A 21,564-nucleotide genomic window follows, 5' to 3' on the forward strand; every position below is an offset into this window, starting at 1 on the left:
TATTTTATGATATTTTGACAATATATGTGAAGTTACGTAAGATGCGAGATACAATATGTTTTACAATCGACATTTTCGGATTGTTGCAATTTCAATTTGATAAAAAGTACATTGCATTCAAACATATACATATATGATATATAGAGTGCTCCAAATTTTACAGTAATATTATTATAAATGATGCATTAGATAACATGGAAATTTTAATTTTCAATTATTAATAACTATAATAACTGACAATGAGATTAGAAAATGCGACAAAAAAGGTAAGATCAATTAGTGCAAAAAAAAAGAAAAAAAAAGGAAAAACAAATTGTTTAAAAAAATACATTGTAAATAATATTTTTAAAAACTATTATTCTTTTATACTAATTGATTTGTATCATTATTCTGTACATAAAAGTATTACGGTAAGATTATCAAAAACTAACTATTTTATGAGATATTTAATTTTTTATATCAAAAAATTTCAGATTAAAATATAAAATAACTCAAAAAGTACTGAATAAAAAAATAGTTTATTATAGTGTTTTGAAAAGCTCTCGAGGCAAGCTACAAGAATACTAAATAAAAAATGGGGCTTTCCATTTAAGATTTTAAAGTTGACCTTCACATGACCTTTAAATGATTTTTCAAGGTCAAACCAATGATACATTTTTCTCTTCCGAGCTTGGTTTTTGAGATAGTCGACTCGGATGGATTAAAATGGGCCACCCAGTATATATGCAAAATTAGGTCAAATATTGCAGATGACTATTATTAGCAATGAGATTAATGAATATGGCATGATAGACATGTTTGAGGATTATATGGAGAAGATATATGCTATTGTGCATACAAAGGAAATTTAAGGATTGTCAATCTCTCTAATACAAACCTGAGACAAATGTACATCTTCAATTTTTCGGGACACATTCTGCTATTTACGAGACGAGAATTGAAATTATAAACAGTAGGGATAAAAAATATCTACTATTTTCGAATGAGAACTTAAATTATCATGTAAAACTATTTTAAAAGTCTATTTTATAGAGAAAGAGAGAGGCGATCTATATAATTCAGGCGATATTTAGGTTAAATAAATCTTCATTACGCATGTATAAAGAAGAAACAGTAATATAAAAATAAATATTATATTCGATGTAAAATTTCTCTCTTCAGGAATAATATATTCCAACAATGTGTTTTGACAAAAAAGAAAAAAAAAAAATTTGACAAAAGAAAAAAGCACCGAGGGTTTGGGTCCAAAGGGATTCTCTGAAATGAGCTGGAGATAAAAAAGGTCAAAGCCATCATCAAAATATATTTGAGGAGCAATATTTTCCACAATTATATGAATTCGTTTTTGCAACGTAAACTCTTATCTATATGCCAGACGGAATTTCACAAATTGCAAATAAATCTATTGAATTCTTTAATCACTAAATTCACATGATAAACAGAAATCTTTATAATCATCTAACGTCGTTCACTTTATCTCAGGATCACAGTCAAGTCACGTAGGTAAAGGATGTAAATTCCATGTTAACCTTGTTAAGGAAGCATACTAACATAGCACGCGAACTATTATTCGGGCTTTCATATTGCCCTTGTAATGTTGTAGGAGAAGGGTCAGGGACAGCAAACGTCTAACACAGAAAATAAAAAAGCGTGATAAATGTAAAAGAAATATTGATATATATATTTAATATAGATATATTTTGACGAGATGATTAAATAATATTCTATATATATATATTTATATATAAATTAGATTCTTTGAAGAGAAGTTTATAAGAAAAGATGGAGAAATATGTGATATTTGTTTTTAGTTATTGCTAATTCAAGTCCGTCTATATCTTAGAATTCATACTTTAGAGATTATGTTAACAATAAATAAATTATAATAAAATAATATAAAATTATCTTAATAATGTTTAATTAAGAATAATGTTTGCGATGAATTCAATGATAATATTTAAAACGATCGGCAAACACACGGCAAACTCTCCAAATTCAATTAAAATACAAATAATAAAAATATAATAATTATATAATCAAATATACAGATTTTTATATTAATAGTTATATGTTTTGATTTATTAACGATTTTATAAATTTTTTTTTAAAATTTAACAATGTGTACTAAAAATTAATTAACGTATTTATGTATATTTGAAAATTTAAGTTTCGAAAACAAGTTCTTTTTCTTTTTTATATAAAATAAGAAAAAAATATAATAATAATAAATAAGAAAGTAAATATCTATAAAATATATCAATGTAATTTATTTATCATGTATATCGGAGAAAAAGTATTATGGCAGGAAAAATCTCTTGAGACATCGAGGAAACATAACTTAGTTATTACTTGACTATCGCGAAAGGCAAGCATTAGAAGTTGTATGTGATGGCAATAACCCCGTAATTCGCTAAAGCTCATCAATCACTTTACTATATACCTACATCGTTGCCTCCCGGCACGGAACGGACGAAGAAGTATCTCGTAAATCGTACGCGTACTGCAAACTTTGAGGTTATCACGCGAGTATGGGCTATTATAACGTAAATACTGGACACGTAGTAACTTACGATGACATTACGTTTTCAACATCGTTAAAAGCTGTTGTTAATTTCCCTGTTGACTATACAGGGTGTTCCCAATTTAAATGGCAAAACTTCAAGAGCGTGTAGGGGACCGAAAAACTATAAGACAAAAAGTCCTTTAGAGGTTTGCTCGTTTTTGCTCCATTTTAGAGAAAATCGCAAAAATTCAATCTCTCATTGTCAGTTGCTCTCTTGAGTCGAATGGCACCGAATAAACTTTCTGCTTCAAGGTTCCTTATATTGTATATGTAAACACTTGATGTTATCCTTTACGGTGCCAATCGATTCAAGAGAGCAATTAAGAGACCGAATCATAGATGCAGTGCACCAAATATCACTAGGACAATGTCTAGCTGCAATTAATGAGGGCAATATTTTGAACAATATCTGCATTAAATAGATGATAACATAAATAAAATGTAAATAAATAAGTAAAAAGAAACGAAAACTTGTTTTGTTTCTTTTTTTATGATTTTCTCCAAAATGGAGCAAAGACGAGCAAATCTCTAAAGGACTTTTCGTCTTAGCTTTTTGGTCCCCTACACGCTCCTGAAGTTTTGCCATTTAAATTGGGGACATGCTGTATAATAACATGGCTTTCCAAAGGGAAAAAAAAATCTAGTATATATATATATATATATATATATATATATATATATATATATATATATATATATATAAGATATATAATATATTTTTTTAATACATTTTATTGGAATATAATAAAATATTGAAATATAATAAAAGAATTGAAAAATAGATTATAGATTAAAAGTATTGAGATTAAATTGTAAGATTTAAATAGATATTCTTGTAATATTATAATTGCAAGTTCAGATCTTTATTGAGATTATGAGAGAGAACGCATTTAAATTTTTTTCCCTTCTCTAAATATAAACATTCTTATTTATTCTTATTTATAAAAAAAAATTGTTTTGTTGAATCGCAACGCGATTTTACTCGACGTATAATTGAAAATGGCGCGACGAAACGCATGCGAGAGTTAACTCGATACGAGAAGAGAGACATCTGTTATTGTATAATAACAAGTGAAAACTTTAACAACGTAACAATAAACCGACGAACGTCCTTGTTCGCCGCATATTTCGCTTCGACTGCGTTACAAGTGGCATCATGCAAAAAGATCTATGTACATATATATGCGTATATATAGTTTTATTTGCTGATTTTGTTTCATGTTTTCAAAGATAAAAGATACACTCTGCGTACTATTTTCTTTTTTTAAAAATCATTCTGATTCGTAAAAGAGACAAAGGGCAGAAAACGTGATATGCACTCCTACATGCGCAATTTAGTCAATCAAAAATACTGTTGACCAATCGCGCATCGATTTCCTATAATTTCCCATATGGCATATGTATTGGTATTATTTTCAACAATTCTTGACGCGTGGTGACTTTTGTAAAATAATTGTCTATGGTAAATCTCAGTCACAAAAATAGAAAATAGAAATACCGATAAATAGAAATACAAGAGAATACGCTCAATCTTTTCAGAATAAAATGCTTGAGAGAGAAAAAGCCTCTTTTTTTTTTTTTTAGTTTGTACAAGAAATTTTATCTGTTTCTGAAAAAAACTATATATATATATATATATATGGTTTTTTTCAGAAATATATATATATACCAGGTATATAAATATGGAACCGAAATTTGCCCATAGATGGCCTTAGCTGTCAATGTAGTTACGCGTCAAACCGCGTCATCGGCGCCATTTTCTTGTTTTGACATCTGATAAAGATTTTCAACTCACAACAATACAAGTTTCATACAACAGCATAGTTTTGAATAGCGTTGAACATGTCGAATTTTGTGCCTGGAAATTACGATTTGCGGACAGCATTGATTTGCTGTTACCATTTGAAGAAAACTGCTGCAGAATCGCATCGAATACTTGTCGAAGCTTACGGTGAGCATACTCTTGGTAAATCACAGTGCTTTGAGTGGTTTAAAAAATTCAAGAGTGGCGATTTTGACGTGAGAAACGAAGAACGTGGAAGACCACCGAAAAAGTTTGAAGACAGCGAATTGCAAACATTGTTGAATGAGGATGACGCTTAAACGCAACAACAACTCGATTTGAATCAAGCTTTGCGTGAAAAACGACCAGAATATCAAAAAAGGCAACACAAAGTGATTTTGCTTCATGATAATGCACCATCACACACGGCAAAACCGGTCAAGGAAACGATTGAGGCGTTTAGTTGGGAAATACTTTCGCATGCGACTTACTCACTAGACTTGGCTCCATCCGATTACTACTTATTTGCATAGATGGGACATGCACTTGCTGAGCAGCGTTTCATTTCTTACGAAAATGGCTCGATGACTGGTTTGCCTCAAAGGAGCAACAGTTTTTTTGGCGTGGCATCCACAAATTGTCAGAGAGATGGGAAAAATGTGTAGCTAGCAATGGACAATACTTCGAATAAAATATTTTTTATTATTTTCATACAATAAACGTATATTTTCTTTACAAAAATTCCGGTTTCATATTTATATACCTGGTATATATATATATATATATACATACAAAATAAGATAATTATAATAATCATTAGTGTACAACTTAAGCATCAAACCAAAGCGTAAAATATTTCAAAAGGAGTAGTACACCGTATATCGTGTACATATAACTCGTTTCACGTTAAAGTAAAAGCGAAGTTATTCCTGTCATTAGCAGGACACTCATTGTTTCCGACATAAACGAGAACGGAAAGCTCGTTCAACCACGAAGCGTGTAGTGGTGAGCCTCTTCTTCATTTGCGCCAGCCAAACCGAAGAATACCTTCTTCTTTGTCGTAGGCTGCGTACAATAGTACCATATATTTCCCATCAAACCCACATACACACGCAATTTACTTAAAGTGTATTTTCTCATTTGCATTTTCTTTTTTCTATCGCGTAAAACTGATAAAAATTATACGGAATTTTTATATTTTTTTCAATAATGAATGCTTCACTTATCAACAAATAGGGATTTGAAATATAATACCCGACATATATAATTAGTAACAATTACATAATATAAATTTTTTTATCTGAAATTTAAGTCACGTGCTCTCTCCCTAACGTTTCAGGGCGTTACGAATGCACTAGTGAATATTTTATTCGACCCTTTTACTGTGTTACGGTCTTACCTACGCAAATGTAGCATTCCGTGGAACTTATTCCAAGCAACAGACATTTATAAAAATATATCACAAACATCAATTTTATATATTGTTTAAAAAAAAAATTCATTAATTGCTTTATTTGTAATCGCTTTATGAATTTACTAATATTTGTCTAATTTTAATGCAAAGTCTCAGTGAAAAGCGCTCTTCATTTTACAGAGGAATGGAGCGAGAATTTTCCCTATCAGCTATTGATAGCTGCAGGAGTGGCTTTAGTTGTTCTGGTTCTCTTGGCGGCTGTGAGTTTCCAATGCTCTTCTACTTGGCGATGGTTGATAAACATGACTCGACATGAGAATCTCGAGGATACTGAGACTGATCAGACTCAACAGAATGCGATCCGAATCAGTCATTCTCTCCCGGATCTACAATCGGAACCGATCACTCATGAATATGTTCAGGAGCAGAAAGAGAATAAAAAGGTATTGTCGACAAAGTTGAATCAATATGACAGCCGGCATTACTAACATCCTACAGTTTTACGGTTGTCTCAATGTTAATATTTCGCCCCAGGTGTTGCGTCAAACCACTTTGCCCATCGTACCAATGAGACATCAAAGCTTCCAACGTCAGCTATCGCATCGCCTTGATTTGCCTAACATTAAGTTCAGCATTTGTAGCTTCGAAAATCGCAGCGATTCTAGCCTTGGTCTTATCAAGGTATTTATACTGATATTCCGTAAACTTGTTATAATACATGTCAAATGGCAATGCATTGCTATTTGATTTCTTTTAAAACTTATCGTATAATGTACAGAGTTCCGTTTTCTGTTCATCTTCGTATTATTATTAGTACTTGATCAATAATACTGTATATGAATATTTGAATAATGAAAATTAATTATTTTTATTTATAAAATATAATATAATTGATGTAAACTATTAATATCGCAGCCCGAATTGTACAAAGAAGAGCTTGTGAGACAAGAGAGCGCGGAAAGTTCCAGTACAACAGAGATGGAATATGCCGGCAAACTACATTTCGCTCTGCGCTATGACAAGGAAATCGAAGGACTTGTCGTTAAAGTAAGTTAAACTAATATATTTAAGAGCTATCACAAAGGAAAATTAAATTAAAATAAGACTGTAGTTAGACTAGTGGTATATTATAAATAATATGGTTAAATGTATTTACTCGAATTGACATGACAATAAAAAAAATAAAAAAAAAAAACAACATATATTTAATTTAAACACATAAAAAATATTAAACAAAATAGATTTAATTTTTAACGTTATGAAATTTTGACTAATCAATAAAAATAATACGTACGAATTAATAAGTTTGCATTTAAACTGAGTATGCGAATTGAAAATATGTATCTAGGTTATATTCAGCACAAATGAAAGATATTGGATAACGATAATGAAGTATCAGAATATTGCATTTGTGATGGACACATATTCTATGCTATATTGCCGTTAACCACATGGTAACGCGAATTAGGTGATGTCAGTGTCAGTACATTAAGCTATTTCTGCACGTGACGAATTCAAACGCGTTAATATTAATTTTATATATACAGGTCGTGCTAATTTTTATAGAAATACAACAATATTTTAAAATTGTCGCGCGTACGTTTATTTGTAAGAATCAGGTCTTGTATTCTCTGATTATATATCATACTCACTTATCGTGACGTAACAGATTTCATTAATCACAATCTTTTTTTACTATTAATTATTAAATTTAGATGTGTAAGATAAAGATAGCATTTATTATTATCTTTACGTGTATCATCCTCTGAAAACATAATATTATTATCATCTTATCTTATTCAATGTAGAAACCATCAGGTTTGATGATGCTTGATTCTTTGATGTTAGGTTCTGGAAGCTCGCGAATTGCCAATAAAAGATGTAACGGGTAGCAGTGATCCGTATATCAAAGTATATCTGTTGCCAGATAGAAAGAAGAAATTCCAGACAAAAGTACATCGAAAGAATTTGAATCCGATATTCAATGAGACATTTATCTTCAGGTAAGACAATTTACGATGTAATGTATTGTATCTTGAAAGATATATTGTTAACATTTAATTATCCTCGCTAAATGATATAATTACGGAAAATAAATTACAAAAACCGGAGTAAAAATTTAACGTATAATTTATCTTGTCAGCGTGTCGTATGAAGACTTGCGGGAACGTTATCTACAATTCTCGGTCTACGATTTTGATCGCTTTTCACGTCACGATCTCATTGGACAGGTAGTTCTTAAAGGACTCTTAGATTGCACCGACCTTGAACAAGAAATTGAATATACGATGGACATTCTCTGCGCCTTGCAGGTAATTTTATTTGTTTGGGGTGGGATAAACGCTTGATTATTCTGAAGCAATTACTCAGTTTCGTAGTAACTTTATAATTTTAACTTTTAATATTATTTACAGGAAAAAGTAGATCTAGGAGAATTGATGTTGTCGTTATGCTATCTACCAACGGCCGGTCGTTTGACATTAACCGTGATCAAAGCTAGAAATCTTAAAGCCATGGATATAACGGGCAAATCAGGTGCTTAAAAAATCGGATAAGATCAGATTTTTCTTGCAACATTATTGATAAAATATTTCTTATACAAAATTTAATATGATTATTAAATTAATTACATTTTCTTTCTAATTAAAAAAAAATATATTGTACTTTATTTGTACCGATTATAACTTTGTTTCATCTCTTCGTTAGATCCTTACGTGAAAGTCTATCTGTTATGCCAAGGTAAAAGGATTAAGAAGAAAAAGACAACGGTGAAAAAAAATACACTTTATCCCATCTACAATGAGGCACTTGTCTTCGATGTACCCGCGGACAATATCGAGGACGTCAGTCTTATAGTGAAAGTAATCGATTACGATAGGTGAGAGAAAATTTTCAGCAAATTATAAATGTAAAATTTTTAAATAAGAAAGTAAATTTTCAAATTTAATAATTTAACCACACTAGAATTGGTTCGAATGAGCTGATGGGTTGTACGGCAATTGGATCGAGCTTTATTGGAATCGGCCGAGATCATTGGCTAGAGATGTTGGATAATCCGAGAAAACCGGTAGCGCAATGGTACCCGTTGACGGAGACCGTGTCTGGCCATATTCCAGTCATGGATTCCGATGCACTTCCAGTAAGCTTGAGCTGCTTAAACAGGTAGGTGAGTTAATTAAATCTCATCTGCGTTATTGTAAAATAGTTAATTAAATTATTTTAATCCCGTCTATTGTCTTAATAGAAATAGGGATCTCGATTCTCTCGCAATAAGATGGTAAAACTTTTATCGTTTCTATTGTTATCGAACGATTATGACAAAGCTTGCATTGCAGATGAAGACAAAAGGCGGAAAGTAAACACTGCGGAAGCTCGCAAATATTGTCGAACGTCGGCTTGGACATTGTTTCCTTCTGTCGTCATTTAATGCACATCGCTTGACTGACTTAAGTACAATCTCTGTGTCAAAGGGCCGGGGGGCAAATTCTGTGCTTTGTAACCTCACCTCGTGTAGCAGGCATGAAATAATAAACGATCCGATCTAGTAGAAAGCTCGATCTTTCGCGAAACGTACGTTGCTCAATTCCAACGATCTGACGGTGATCGTGACGGAAGCGAGATCGCGATTTGCATTTCGCTTTGTCTTTCTATCGAGATAATATGCTGCTCGCGATAAAGTGCAGGCTGGTCCCGCACCATTTCAAATACAGATTGTATTTGCAATATCCCCGTAGAATTTTCCTGTCATACGTGATGTTGAGCATGACGATAGCTTAAATGTTTTTAGATTAATAAGCGAAAAATCAGATATATATATATACATACATAAGTTTTTATAGAAGATACATATAAACGCATGGAATATAAGGCCTTATCCTCGATAAAGGCGAGACCGAACAAGTGCGGGCAAGATTTAAACGACAGATCATTAGCTGGATTAACAACGGAGTACAATTGAATACCGATAGTATTTCTAAAATAGTACAGATACTGAACGCGCGCGTTGAATCTCCATACATGCATCGTTTATTATTTCACGCTCGCTAGAATTTCTGCGCAAATGTTCTATTAACGTGATACATGTTTAGATATAATGCCCGACAACGGGCACTATTTGTGATAATGTATCTGAACACTGGCGTATACGCAACATAAGCAACATGTATAACGTGATTTTGGCATCATATAATATCAGTAGTCGCTTCGTACACGCATGTACAATACATTTGTAATGGATGCGACTATTCGATTGTGAACCTGATAATAATATACATTTAGATTGTATAAGAAATTATATATGTTAAGAGGAAAAAAGAGAGAACAAGAACGCGCGCGCGATGCGCACAAAATCCTCTTATATAATTTGATATATTATAAATATATCATTTATGTGTACATGTATGTTTGAAGATATAATCAAAATAATTCTATAAAGATTTAGTATAAATAAAAAATTCCAGCGAGAAATCTATTTAATTTATTTGAGAATTGCATTTTTGTAATCAGATCTGCGAATTTAATAATTGTACTTTGATATATTTTTAAATATATTTATTTGATGACATATACATATATACATAGGATGGTATACACAGGAAAGTATCTGAATATTATGAAATATGGGCGTTTCTCTGGAAAATGGCCGAGTATAAACAAATTGAAAATTGGATGAGTCAATTTTTTAATAAGTGACGAAATAAAGATTTGATTTGTGTACAACATATATCTACATTCTTTTGATTGATCGAAATATTAAAGTGTGTCTATAAATTTGAATTTAATCAACCTCTTGTCAATCGCATAAAGAAATTGAGAGATATAAGATATAAGTTGCATTATGAAAAAGGTATACGTAATATTTACATGTATATATTAGGTGTGCAACTTTACTTCAGCCGTTTTTTTCCCCGAAATTCGAGGCTTTATTGTAAAAAACTGGTTATACATTTTGAAATTGCTTGTTGAGTCACTCCCAATGATCGTGCCAATTCTTTTTGACCTTGACTCGAGTCTTCATTAAGTAATGCCTCCAATCTTCGAAAATCTTCTCTCTTCCATCGCTATAACGGTCTTCGACGTGAAAATCACCGTTCTTGAAGCGTTGAAACCACTCACGACACCGTTCTTTCGCTAATAGCGGCTTCGCCATAAGTATTTGAGAGCATTCGATGAGCCTCAGCCGCAGATTTCTTCATATTGAAGCGGAAAATTAAAACCTCCCGCGAATGACGAGAATTTGGCTCGTAAACTGACATTTTCAATCGAGAATAACTTTATGATGCGAACACAAATCGACTAATGTTTCTATTGGGGTTATGTTGACAGATGCCCAAGTTTATCGCATGACGTCTATGATCTATTTATTTCGACCACTACTTACCGCTAAAGCCATCTATAGGAAAACGGCGGAAGCAAAGTTGTACACCTAATAGAAATTATATATTATACAAACTATATATAGATAAGAATAATATCAAAACTGGTGATATATTTCGAGTGACATATATTGACTAATGGAAAATGTGCCAACAAAAAATAACAATGTAGTATGATTAAAAGCAAAAAGTTCAATCACGCATGCTTAAAATAGAAACTTTAGTCTGCTCGCTATAGCAATCCTAGAGTATCCTACTATAACTATATTTCGAGTCGATATACTTCCGACTATATATGCCTGCCTGTAAGTCGTAAGGAACATCTTTCCAAATCCTCACCCCAGAAAATTTTCCATTTACTCCATTGTTTCAGCGATGCCCATGAAGAAAAAAAATAAAATAAAATAAAATAAAATAAAAAGAGAATGTATTGTATTTTTCGTACAAGTGGGTCACTCTATACCACAGGACTGAGCTTTCTCAAATAAATTTCTTGTAATAAGTGAATTCAGTCGCTTCATATTGAAAGCAGCGCTTAAATAGCCCGAGAGATAAGAACGCGATGTAAAATGTGAACTCCCAATGCTAATGCTGTTATAAATTATTTAAATCTCTCCCGGGTATGATGCTAAAGTAAGCTTTTGTTCAGTTTTCGTTACGTAAGCTTCAGAAAAATGTGCTTTTCATTTGTTTCAAATACAGACGAGTTATAATTTATATATAAAAAAGGAAATGTATGCAAACTCTTTTTTCCGGCTGGATTATAAAGTAATAATTACACATATCTTTCATGAATCTAGAAATATGTAGAAAGTAAATTATATATATAAACGAATGCGTGTATATTGATAATTATATTCTTAATTTGACATAATTGTTTAAATTGGCGAGAATACGTACTTTGTTTAAGATCTACTCTAATTATGAACGCGATTGTGTTCGCATACATGCAATTAATTTATGGGCAAGTAACAATAATATCGATATAGATGATGTGTATACTTTTCTAACAAGTACGTATCTACATTGTATATTTGAGCGCGCAGTGCTCTCTGTTATGTTCATGAACGACAGAAATAAATCATAACAAGGCAGAGATCATTATGTTCCATTCTTATCCCTTATATTTTCAATAATATTAAATTATATATTAGGTGTACAACTTTGTTTCCGCCGTTTTTTTTTCCGAAATTCGAGGCTTTATTGTAAAAAACGGTTATACATTTTGAAATTGCTTGTTGAGTTACTCCCAATGATCGTGCCAATTCTTTTTGACTTTGACTCGAGTCTTCATTAAGTAATGCCTCCAATTCTGCATCTTCGAAAACCTTCTCCCTTCCACCGCTATGCCGGTCTTCGACGTGAAAATCACCGTTCTTGAAGCGTTGAAACCACTCACGACACGTTCTTTCGCTAATAGCGGCTTCGCCATAAGTATTTGAGAGCCTTCGATGAGCCTCAGCCGCAGATTTCTTCATATTGAAGCGGAAAATTAAAACCTCCCGCGAATGACGAGAATTTGGCTCGTAAACTGACATTTTCAATCGGGAATAACTTTATGATGCGGACACAAATCGATTAATGTTTCTATTGGGGTTATGTTGACAGATGCCCAAGTTTATCGCACGACGTCTATGATCTATTTATTTCGACCACTACTTACCGCTAAAGCCATCTATAGGAAAACGGCGGAAGCAAAGTTGTACACCTAATAATTAAAATATCGAGTTTTTTGGTCAAAATTATAAAGAAAAAGGATTGTATGCAACATCAAATGTACTTTTCATTTATTTGACTACTTATCTTTACAGATTATTCTAGCTTATGCTAAGATACAACTTTCCCATTATGTTATCTCTATAATCGAAACATTACGATACTTCTAAGTATAAAATAAGCGATAGAGCTTATACTGTTATGTAGCAACGAGACTTAAGTATTTCTCTACCTAGTAGTACTTCTTAAAAGTGGCGGGAATAAATCTGTACCGTGTATATCCCGTCAACGACGAGGTTGATCGTCGATGTCCGTGATTACGTGATTTGGCTTCGTCGGAAATCATACGAGACACATAATGTGTCGAGACTTTTTCGACACATTGCGCGCCCCGGTCATCCTGCATTCACCGATCGAGCATCGAACCGTCACGGAAATCATGCTTTTTAACTTTAACGGCAAAACAATCTTAGGCCCCTAATTACAATCTCCGTTTACGAACGCGATCGATTGGGTCGTACTTTCGCTGCGTGCGGGTGTCACGAAAAATTTGTAGTGACAAAACCATTCGAACCGTCGAGATGGTCCGTATATCGGCGGGAGGCTCGATCCTGACGAGATGTAATCGCGCGTTAACGTTCCGTAAATCGGAAGAGCTCGACCATGATTCGCGCGGACGCGGATGGGGGCGCGAATGTTAGATCGTGTCGCTTGTTCGGAGTCGGAAAAACGAGTTATGCTTATAAAACGATTCGGCGCAAACGATACACGGCGCGAGCCTCCATTGGATCCGCGCGATCGCGATTGCTCCAATTTTCACGACTACAATGTATATATTGACTATTCGTGTGTGATGTGTAATTAAAAAAAAAAAAACACACATAACAGAAGCTTTTTCGATTGATTTTACACACTTTCTCGTGAGAATCGAAATGTCGATTTACCGTTCAGTTGAGCATCTTTGCTATGGCTTTTACGTTGACTACTTTCTCCCTCTCCCTCTCCCTTCCGCGTCACTCTTAACAGTCTCCTTTGAGAGGCTTAAAACAGACTTAGGTAGATAATACGAGCCTAATAAGTAAGCGCTTAAGTGTTATATCCGTGTTGCGTGTTTTTTGCAGCGTCGTTCATCTCTCATTTCCAGCCCGTGATTACGAATGCTTATAAAACATTAAAGACGCATCGATTAATCTTAGATGTAAGTACTTCTCTATGGGCAGCTCGCGGCATATGTGAACAAACCGGATAAAACTTTACACAGTTCTTCGCGCCTTTTTCGTAATAGTAATGTGGGGGTAAGTAAATTATTATCACTTAACACGCAAACATTAAGAGCCTTATCCGACGAATATACAAATCCATGCTCCTGTATAGATAATCGTTAATATTAAGTACGTTCATGCGTGACCACACAATCGTTTAATAATAAGAATATTAATAATAATATAATGGCAATAAATCATAATAATAATAATATAGGCAAACTCTTGTAGCGTTGTACTTAGCGTTATTTAAAATATTTAGCAATATATATATATATATTTTTTTTATGTACTGAAACGTTCAAGTACGCGGACAGAAATCGATCTGAGTTAACTTCTTTTATGCATATATTAGCAATATGGAGGGAATTCACTAACAACATGCTTAAAAAGCAGCACATTCTCACACATCTATTATAGACAAATGTAAAAATTCTTCTTATGCAATTTTTTTTTTCTTACCCCCGATGTATTCTCACCCGTTACGTTGTCTTCGCGCTCATCGATTAATACGAAACTGGGTGCTGCCTAATCGAATACATCGTACTCGCGAACAAGTGTGTCACAATGCTTTCTTCAAGTTTGCCAATTTTGGTTGTTTCTTCCTTAATTTAATCAATCTGAATAATCTGGACAAATGCAATTGTAAATGGGTAAAAAGCAGAAAATGCAGTTGGAATGTCCTGTGGTGCTTCTCTTTCTCGTTTTTATAATCGTATTTCTATAGCGAAAATAAAATGTCGATAGAGAGTACGCGCCTATACATCAATACATGTAAACATTTAAATGCGTGACAGAAATTTTTTTTTTTTTTCACATGTATGCGACAGAGTTAGTGATATTATATTGAAAGCACTCAGACCCAAACCCTTGGCTTCTCGTTCCTTTCGTTCTATTCTTCGATTGCCATCGTTTCTTGTTCATTCCCCAGTAAGCAATTTGATAACAAATTGTTGCCAAATTGGCATCAAATTCGCTCAAAACTTGGTAACAAATCCAGTGCCATCTGTGTCCACATTAAGCTTGTGTTTTGGTGACAAAGCTTGTTGACATAACCTGACAGCAAATTGACGGCAAAAACCGAGCAAAGCTTGACATGATTTGACGTCAAATTGATGGCAAAAATCGAGCAAGATCTGCGCAAGACAATCTGATAGCAGATTGTCAGCAAAAACCGAACAAATTCTGCAGCTTTTGGCCATTCATATAAAAGTATATATTTAAATAGATTTAAAGCCTTAATCCTAAGTAACAAAATGATGATAAGTTTTGGTCATAAAATGACCATTAGATAATTAGACATTATATAAAATCATATATTAATATGTTAAAACATATAAGTAAATTCAAATAACTTAATTTATAAAATTAAAGATCTTTTTGGACAGAAATTGTTTGAATAAGTGAAAATCGAACAATTATCTGTCCGATTTGCCAAAAATCAATTCAATATCTGAATTTCCTGTATAAGAATTATGTCAAAAATTGAACTGATAGAAATATATATATTATAATATTATTAGAATTTTGTAGACTTTATACACTCATGACAAGAATTTGAATACGGGTATAGATAATGAATAACGCGCCGCATAGCGATAAGCGACTGAACTATTTTATAATACTTTGTAATAAGCTGCAGATTTTGTTCGGTTTTTGCTGCCAATTTGCCATCAAATTGCGCACTCTAGATCCTGCTCAATTTTTGCCGACAATCTGATGTCAGTCATGTCAGCAAGCTTTGCTCGGTTTCTGTCGCCAATTTGCTGTGTAGTTATGTTAGCAAGCTTTGCTTGATTCTTGGCGGCAATCTGCCAGCTTAATCGGTAATAACAACTCTTGTACCAAATTTGTAGCCTTTTTGCTGACAATAATTTGTAGCAAGCACTTGGCAATATCTGTTAGAACAGACCTGGCTGACTGGGTCATTTTATTTTATCGCGCGAACAAAACCAACGGAACAGTACTAACAATACACCATTATTAACATGTTGCACACGTAACATTCTCCTATACGATTAAAAATTGTACGATTATCGGTTGTGCAAGCGAATTGCCATCTGATCGTCCGGTGCACACAGCAGGAATCGATATTACAATCGTATCGCGCATATATACCGTGATCTCGCAAAACTCAAGGTGATCGATCGCTTGTAAACGACACGGCGCTATGCCTTTACTTTATACACCTACGCGTATAAACAGTAGGGCATATTTTTTTTTAAGTGTATCGATATACCTATATTAAATGCCGAGGATCGCAGATGACTCGCGACGCGGTCACTCGATGATAATCCTTGATTAGAACACATATCGAGATGTCAAAAATTTATTCCTTGCCGTGATACCAAACTCAATACTGGCCACTTAAAACTTGAATTTTTTCTAACATTCAACATTTTTCAATATTTATTAAAATTTATTAAAAATGCGGAAGATTTCGGCCACTTTATAAAGCTCTATTTAAGCTGATTTTGTTGATATTGCAATACGAATATTCCAGATTCCTTTACATCACTTTCCGACTAGTTCGATAATGAGCTAAATAATTCCCAAAATTGAATACATCAATCGTTCAATTAAACGAACCAAATAATGATTGATTCATTCGCTCTAATTGTATAATATAATTGTATAATAATAATAATTATATATATAATATATATAAATCTATATTTTACGGCAACCTTTCTTAAATCTCGTCGCGATCATCAACTGCGATCCGTAAAACATTCGCTCCGAATAGATTACACATTTATGCTTTCTCTTTTTTCTCTTATCGTCCCGTATTCCCTCCTCTTTCTTTCTTCGCGCCCTTGCACCTCTCATCATTTTCTCGTATACTCAAAGATTTTTCGACTACTCTGTTGCGATAACTTTGAAAATACATCCGTTATAGTCACATGGCTATTAAACAGTGATAACGGAATAATTTCCCCTTAAATAGATAAATAATTACTTGTTACGCAAGATTGTAAGACCTCCCGAGATGACGACAAGACACTATATTCAGAATACGTACAAACAACTGAAGGCTATATACCTATACGATATCCCATGTTTTGTGGCTTCTTCGCGAAACAGGATTCAAAACAGTATTTAGTAAGTAATACCTACCACAAGACAGCTATCACACGTTCTACGATGACGTACGAACGAAAATCAAGCCAGTAATTCTACCACTTATGCACGATCAAGCATCTTCTTCCCCATCGTTGTTGAATGTAAAGTGTACATCTGCATTCTCTCACTCACATTTATGCTCTTTCTTACTTTCTCACTTTTTCTCGTATACTCTGCGCAATCGTCACTCGAGTCATCCTAGGGATAACGCATTTACACACAGATCCTTGACACAAATCGCGCAATGTTAAGGATGACGTCGGGATGTTTTACTTTAGCCTAAATAACTTGCTTTGCTGATTAATATACGTCGTCGCGTGCGAAAATACTAAGAAATATCCTCGCGAAAGTTAAGCTGGACGGCTTTGATAAAAATTAGGATCTCTTTTGAAGGACGCGAATATTAGGGTGTAGAAAGTGTAGCGAGGACTGATTACCGCGATCCGGAGAATGATTAGCGACGTATCCATTCCGGCCCATTGGTATTCAGTGATACGCAGTGCGTTCGCAGTCCATTTGCATGTAGTCCAAACTGAACGTACAAGGTGCTTAGCGAAAAAGTTCGACATGAGCGACATTAATATGTCTGCGACGAATACAATGCAAATCTCTCGCGATAAAATACGCCTCTTCTCCTCGTCCTCTCTCATATATATATACGGAAGTAAGCGCGCATGTGTATGTACGTCTGTGTATCTATATATGTGTATATATATATATATATATATATATATATATATATATATATATATATATATATATAACATGAAGAATATATCCGAATTTACATTGGACATTAACGCTAAAATTTCGTGGCGAAATCCACAGTGCAATTTCAGGCATAAAAATAACATATGTTCACACAGCTGCGCCGTCTCGTCGACGCGATTTCTCTCTCTCTTCACGTATCAACGATTATTTTCCTCCGGTAGAGCGTATTCTTTTCTTTACGCCCGTTTGAGACAAACTCGCGCAAATAATCCGCGAACAGCTGCGAACGTAGATAAGTAGATCCGAGTCTTCGGTTAATTGACTAGCGTTTCGAGCGATACGCGTATATTTTCACGCTTTATTAACTTGCGATATGAGTTCGACTCGGTAATTACGCGCAGAGATAAATGTGATCGCATCTCGCGCATCTTCCTCCGTTCGAGCTTCTTCTTACGGAAGCACTGCACGCAGCCACGAAAGCGACATTTATTGCTGAACGTTAAAATCCATAGCATATTACGTTGAAAAATACAGCACTCGTTACATTGCCCCGCTCTCACTGCACTTAATCCGAAACAACTGACAGATTATTATTTCGCATATTGAATAAATTGCGGCGAATCTAAAACTAATGTCCGACAAGAAGCTGGCCCAAATGTCGCGCAAATAATACAATATTTGTTTCTATCGCACATTCGTAAATTCTCGTGAATGATCCACGATCAACGGGTAATCACGCGAACGAAACGCTATTTGTCCGAGACATACATGTAGGTTCATAATTGTCATATTATTTAAAGAGATAAGCGCAAAAGTTTGTTTTAACATTTTATGGGCGCCTTACTTTCTTAGGCGAAGAGAAAATCGTAATTTCAGTAACGCTGCTGAAACTCATGATGCCATCTGTTGAAGTCGATGTGAAATATCACAATGGACCCATTTGCCAGACCAGCTAGAAGAAACCTACAAAACGAAATGCATTGATGCTTGGTCTTATTAAGGATGTGCCGCTTGATTGCTACAGTGAAATTCGTAAAATATGTATATGCAAATGTCGTATCACGTCGCTAAACGATTACAGAAAGATGATCTTTAAAATATCGAATTATACTCACTTTTGATCATGAGCGAGCGCGAGAGAACGCACACTGCTTTCGCATGCAGGAAAAGCATAAAGTAGAGCAAGATTAAAAGTTCGCCAAACTTCTACGATACCCTTGTCGCCTCCTGTCATCAAATATTCACCGTCCCTGCTCAGCAGTAGACACTAAAAATAAAAAACAAAAATGAAAATTATAATATGCAACCATGTCATAAATTATTACAAAAATCGACAATCTCAAAAGTTACTTGTAAATTATCGTTGTGAGACTCGTGACGAAGACGCTTTCCGTTTATAGTAAACGCAGCTATGTGCCCGCGTTCATAATTTACTACAATGACGCCCTCGCGTGACATAGCAATGTTTTCGGGCGACGAAAATCCATTCGGTGCTTCGAGCGATCTCAGGAGATCGCCGAAAGTAGTGTGAACAAGTACTGGACCGTCTATAACAGCAAATATCAAAATCATATACGCGTTAAACAATTCGCACGTAAATTAACGATTACAGAAAGAGAGAATTTTTCTAAAAAGATATACTTTTTTTTACTTTTGTTAGAATTCTTCTACTTTTACCTTTTTTTTTTTTTTTTTTTATATACGTACAATGCGATCCCGAGACAACTAATCCCAATTCGGCAGATATGACGACGGCTGTCACAGGCTGTTCGTGACCTGTGAGAGTGGCGCGTGGCGCCGGTGCTTCACCCTCGCCGACGATGGTCTGAGTTCTGGCATTCCAATGCCAAAGAAGAACGGTACAGTCCGCGCTTCCGGACGCGATATAGCAGTCAGAAGTGATGTTGCACTCGCTGCGCGATAAGCAAGTGACGACGCCGTAATGACCAAAGACTATCTGGACGATTTTCGCTACAAAATACAATTTTCTACTGTCTAAAGCTTTGCCATATGCAAGCGATAACTCTATTTATTTATTAACAATTGCCTATTTATTGTATTTATTATTCGTTTATCGCGTGCTTAGCGCGATTAATCAATCATGAGATTCACCTGTCTCAGTCGAAAAGACGCGGAAACTGTTATCCCAAAATCCACAGGCCACCAAAAATCGACTGTCCACAGTGGTGACGAAACAATTGCTGCGTATTTTGAGTTTCTGGCTAAAGTTATCGCCTAAATGTCGACGTTGTAACATTGGATTTGAGCTGTTTGCCGCTTGAGCTGGAAATATTTAAAATAGCATTGCCAGTCTCATATATACACACAGAATATTATTTTATTTATATATATATATATATATATATATATTATTTACAGAGAACAGGATCCATAGATAAAGGCTGGTTGGCAGCCTGGGCCTGAGGTGTGTCTGCATAGCTCGGAGATTGTACAGAGGCTACGAAAAATTAAAATTATTGTAAGCAGGAGACGATCAGGATCGACTCAAGTGCTGAAACATGTGTAAAATTACTTTACCTGCATAATTGGTATTCCATCGATTAACAGCAAACTGTTGTCCGGTGGTTACCGTCACAACCGATGGCAGTGGCAATTGGGGATAAGTGTTAGCCGAGATGTGACAGATCGGCGAATTTGACGGGAACTTGATGGTCATGCATACGTCGTCCGGAATACTCGAGAACATCATTGGTGACTAAAATATTAGGTGTACAAATAAGTTTGCGCCGTTTGACAAAAGTTGGCGCCACCAGTAAGTTATGATTAAAATTGTCAGATGTAAAACGTCCTTATCGTAAGATTGGACATCAGTCAATAACATAACCTTAAAATATTAGTGATTTTTTTTTCAGTATAATATATTCTTTTGTGTGCGAAAATGTCAAGTTTTGAGCCGAATAAGCGTCATTTGCGGCAACTTTTGATTTACTTCTTCAATTTGAAGAAATCTGCAGCTGAGGTGTATCGATTGCTTGTAGAAGCATATGATGAGGCTGCCTTAAGTGAGAGAAGTTGTCGTGAGTGGTTTCAAAAGTTTAAGAACGGTGAATTTGACATCGAAGACAAAGAACGTAGCGGAAGGCCGAAAGTGTACGAAGACGCGGAATTGGAAGCATTATTGGATCAAGATTCGTGCCAAACGCAAGAAGAACTTGCACTTACATTGAGAGTGACTCAAAACATTAAGTTCCGTTCTTTCACAATAAATGCCCAATTTTTGATAAAAAACGGCGGAAACTTATTTGTACACCTAATATTATTTTTCATTTTTTAAGATCACGTCAATGTTTTCGTATATATGTATGATAGATTTAATATACATGTATAATATATTATGTATAAGTAATCTTTTACCAAATGCATCGCCGAACTCCTCGGAGGATGTGGTTCCATCAAGAGCTGCGACGGCGTTTGTCCGAAATTCTTAATTTGATTTTCTATAGCTTCCCTTATCGTGACATCGCTGATCGTGTCCAATTCCGCATTACCTTCGTACGTTAAATAATAGAAAACGTTGGTCGCACGCACGGCTTCCGGACCTGCGAGAACAGAATAATCGAAATGTTACACCAACATTTTAACGCATCGTCTTCTCT

At 34.4% G+C, this 21,564-nt stretch overlaps 2 protein-coding genes across 15 annotated transcripts in view; one reads left to right on the top strand and one right to left on the bottom strand.

The window, feature by feature from the left end:
* Positions 1–11,062, top strand: part of LOC138941949 (synaptotagmin-10) — a 36,988-nt gene extending 25,926 nt beyond the window's left edge. The window contains exons 2-10 of one of the 2 annotated variants that reach the window (XM_070311923.1): positions 5,941–6,203; positions 6,295–6,441; positions 6,676–6,807; positions 7,609–7,763; positions 7,904–8,072; positions 8,175–8,295; positions 8,467–8,638; positions 8,725–8,926; positions 9,096–11,062. In XM_070311923.1, coding sequence (XP_070168024.1) covers positions 5,941–6,203; positions 6,295–6,441; positions 6,676–6,807; positions 7,609–7,763; positions 7,904–8,072; positions 8,175–8,295; positions 8,467–8,638; positions 8,725–8,926 — 1,361 coding nt within the window. In that variant the 3' untranslated portion in view covers positions 9,096–11,062. The remainder of the gene's footprint in view (positions 1–5,940; positions 6,204–6,294; positions 6,442–6,675; positions 6,808–7,608; positions 7,764–7,903; positions 8,073–8,174; positions 8,296–8,466; positions 8,639–8,724; positions 8,927–9,095) is intronic. The other variant, XM_070311922.1, reaches the window with a different exon arrangement.
* A 4,476-nt stretch (positions 11,063–15,538) lies between these two features.
* Positions 15,539–21,564, bottom strand: part of Rg (A kinase anchor protein rugose) — a 299,154-nt gene continuing 293,128 nt past the window's right edge. For 12 of the 13 annotated variants that reach the window (XM_070311919.1, XM_070311917.1, XM_070311920.1 and 9 more), the window contains 8 exons: positions 21,323–21,507; positions 20,486–20,663; positions 20,325–20,405; positions 20,060–20,230; positions 19,655–19,918; positions 19,298–19,494; positions 19,063–19,214; positions 15,539–18,910 (listed from right to left, as the gene is read on the bottom strand). In XM_070311919.1, the coding sequence (XP_070168020.1) occupies positions 18,820–18,910; positions 19,063–19,214; positions 19,298–19,494; positions 19,655–19,918; positions 20,060–20,230; positions 20,325–20,405; positions 20,486–20,663; positions 21,323–21,507 (1,319 nt within the window). In that variant the 3' untranslated portion in view covers positions 15,539–18,819. The remainder of the gene's footprint in view (positions 18,911–19,062; positions 19,215–19,297; positions 19,495–19,654; positions 19,919–20,059; positions 20,231–20,324; positions 20,406–20,485; positions 20,664–21,322; positions 21,508–21,564) is intronic. The other variant, XM_070311918.1, reaches the window with a different exon arrangement.

The sequence above is a fragment of the Polyergus mexicanus genome, unplaced genomic scaffold (genome assembly GCF_030449975.1).
Source record: "Polyergus mexicanus isolate NDT 795.1 unplaced genomic scaffold, iyPolMexi1.0 SCAF_21, whole genome shotgun sequence".
Taxonomy (NCBI): Eukaryota; Metazoa; Arthropoda; class Insecta; order Hymenoptera; family Formicidae; genus Polyergus; species Polyergus mexicanus.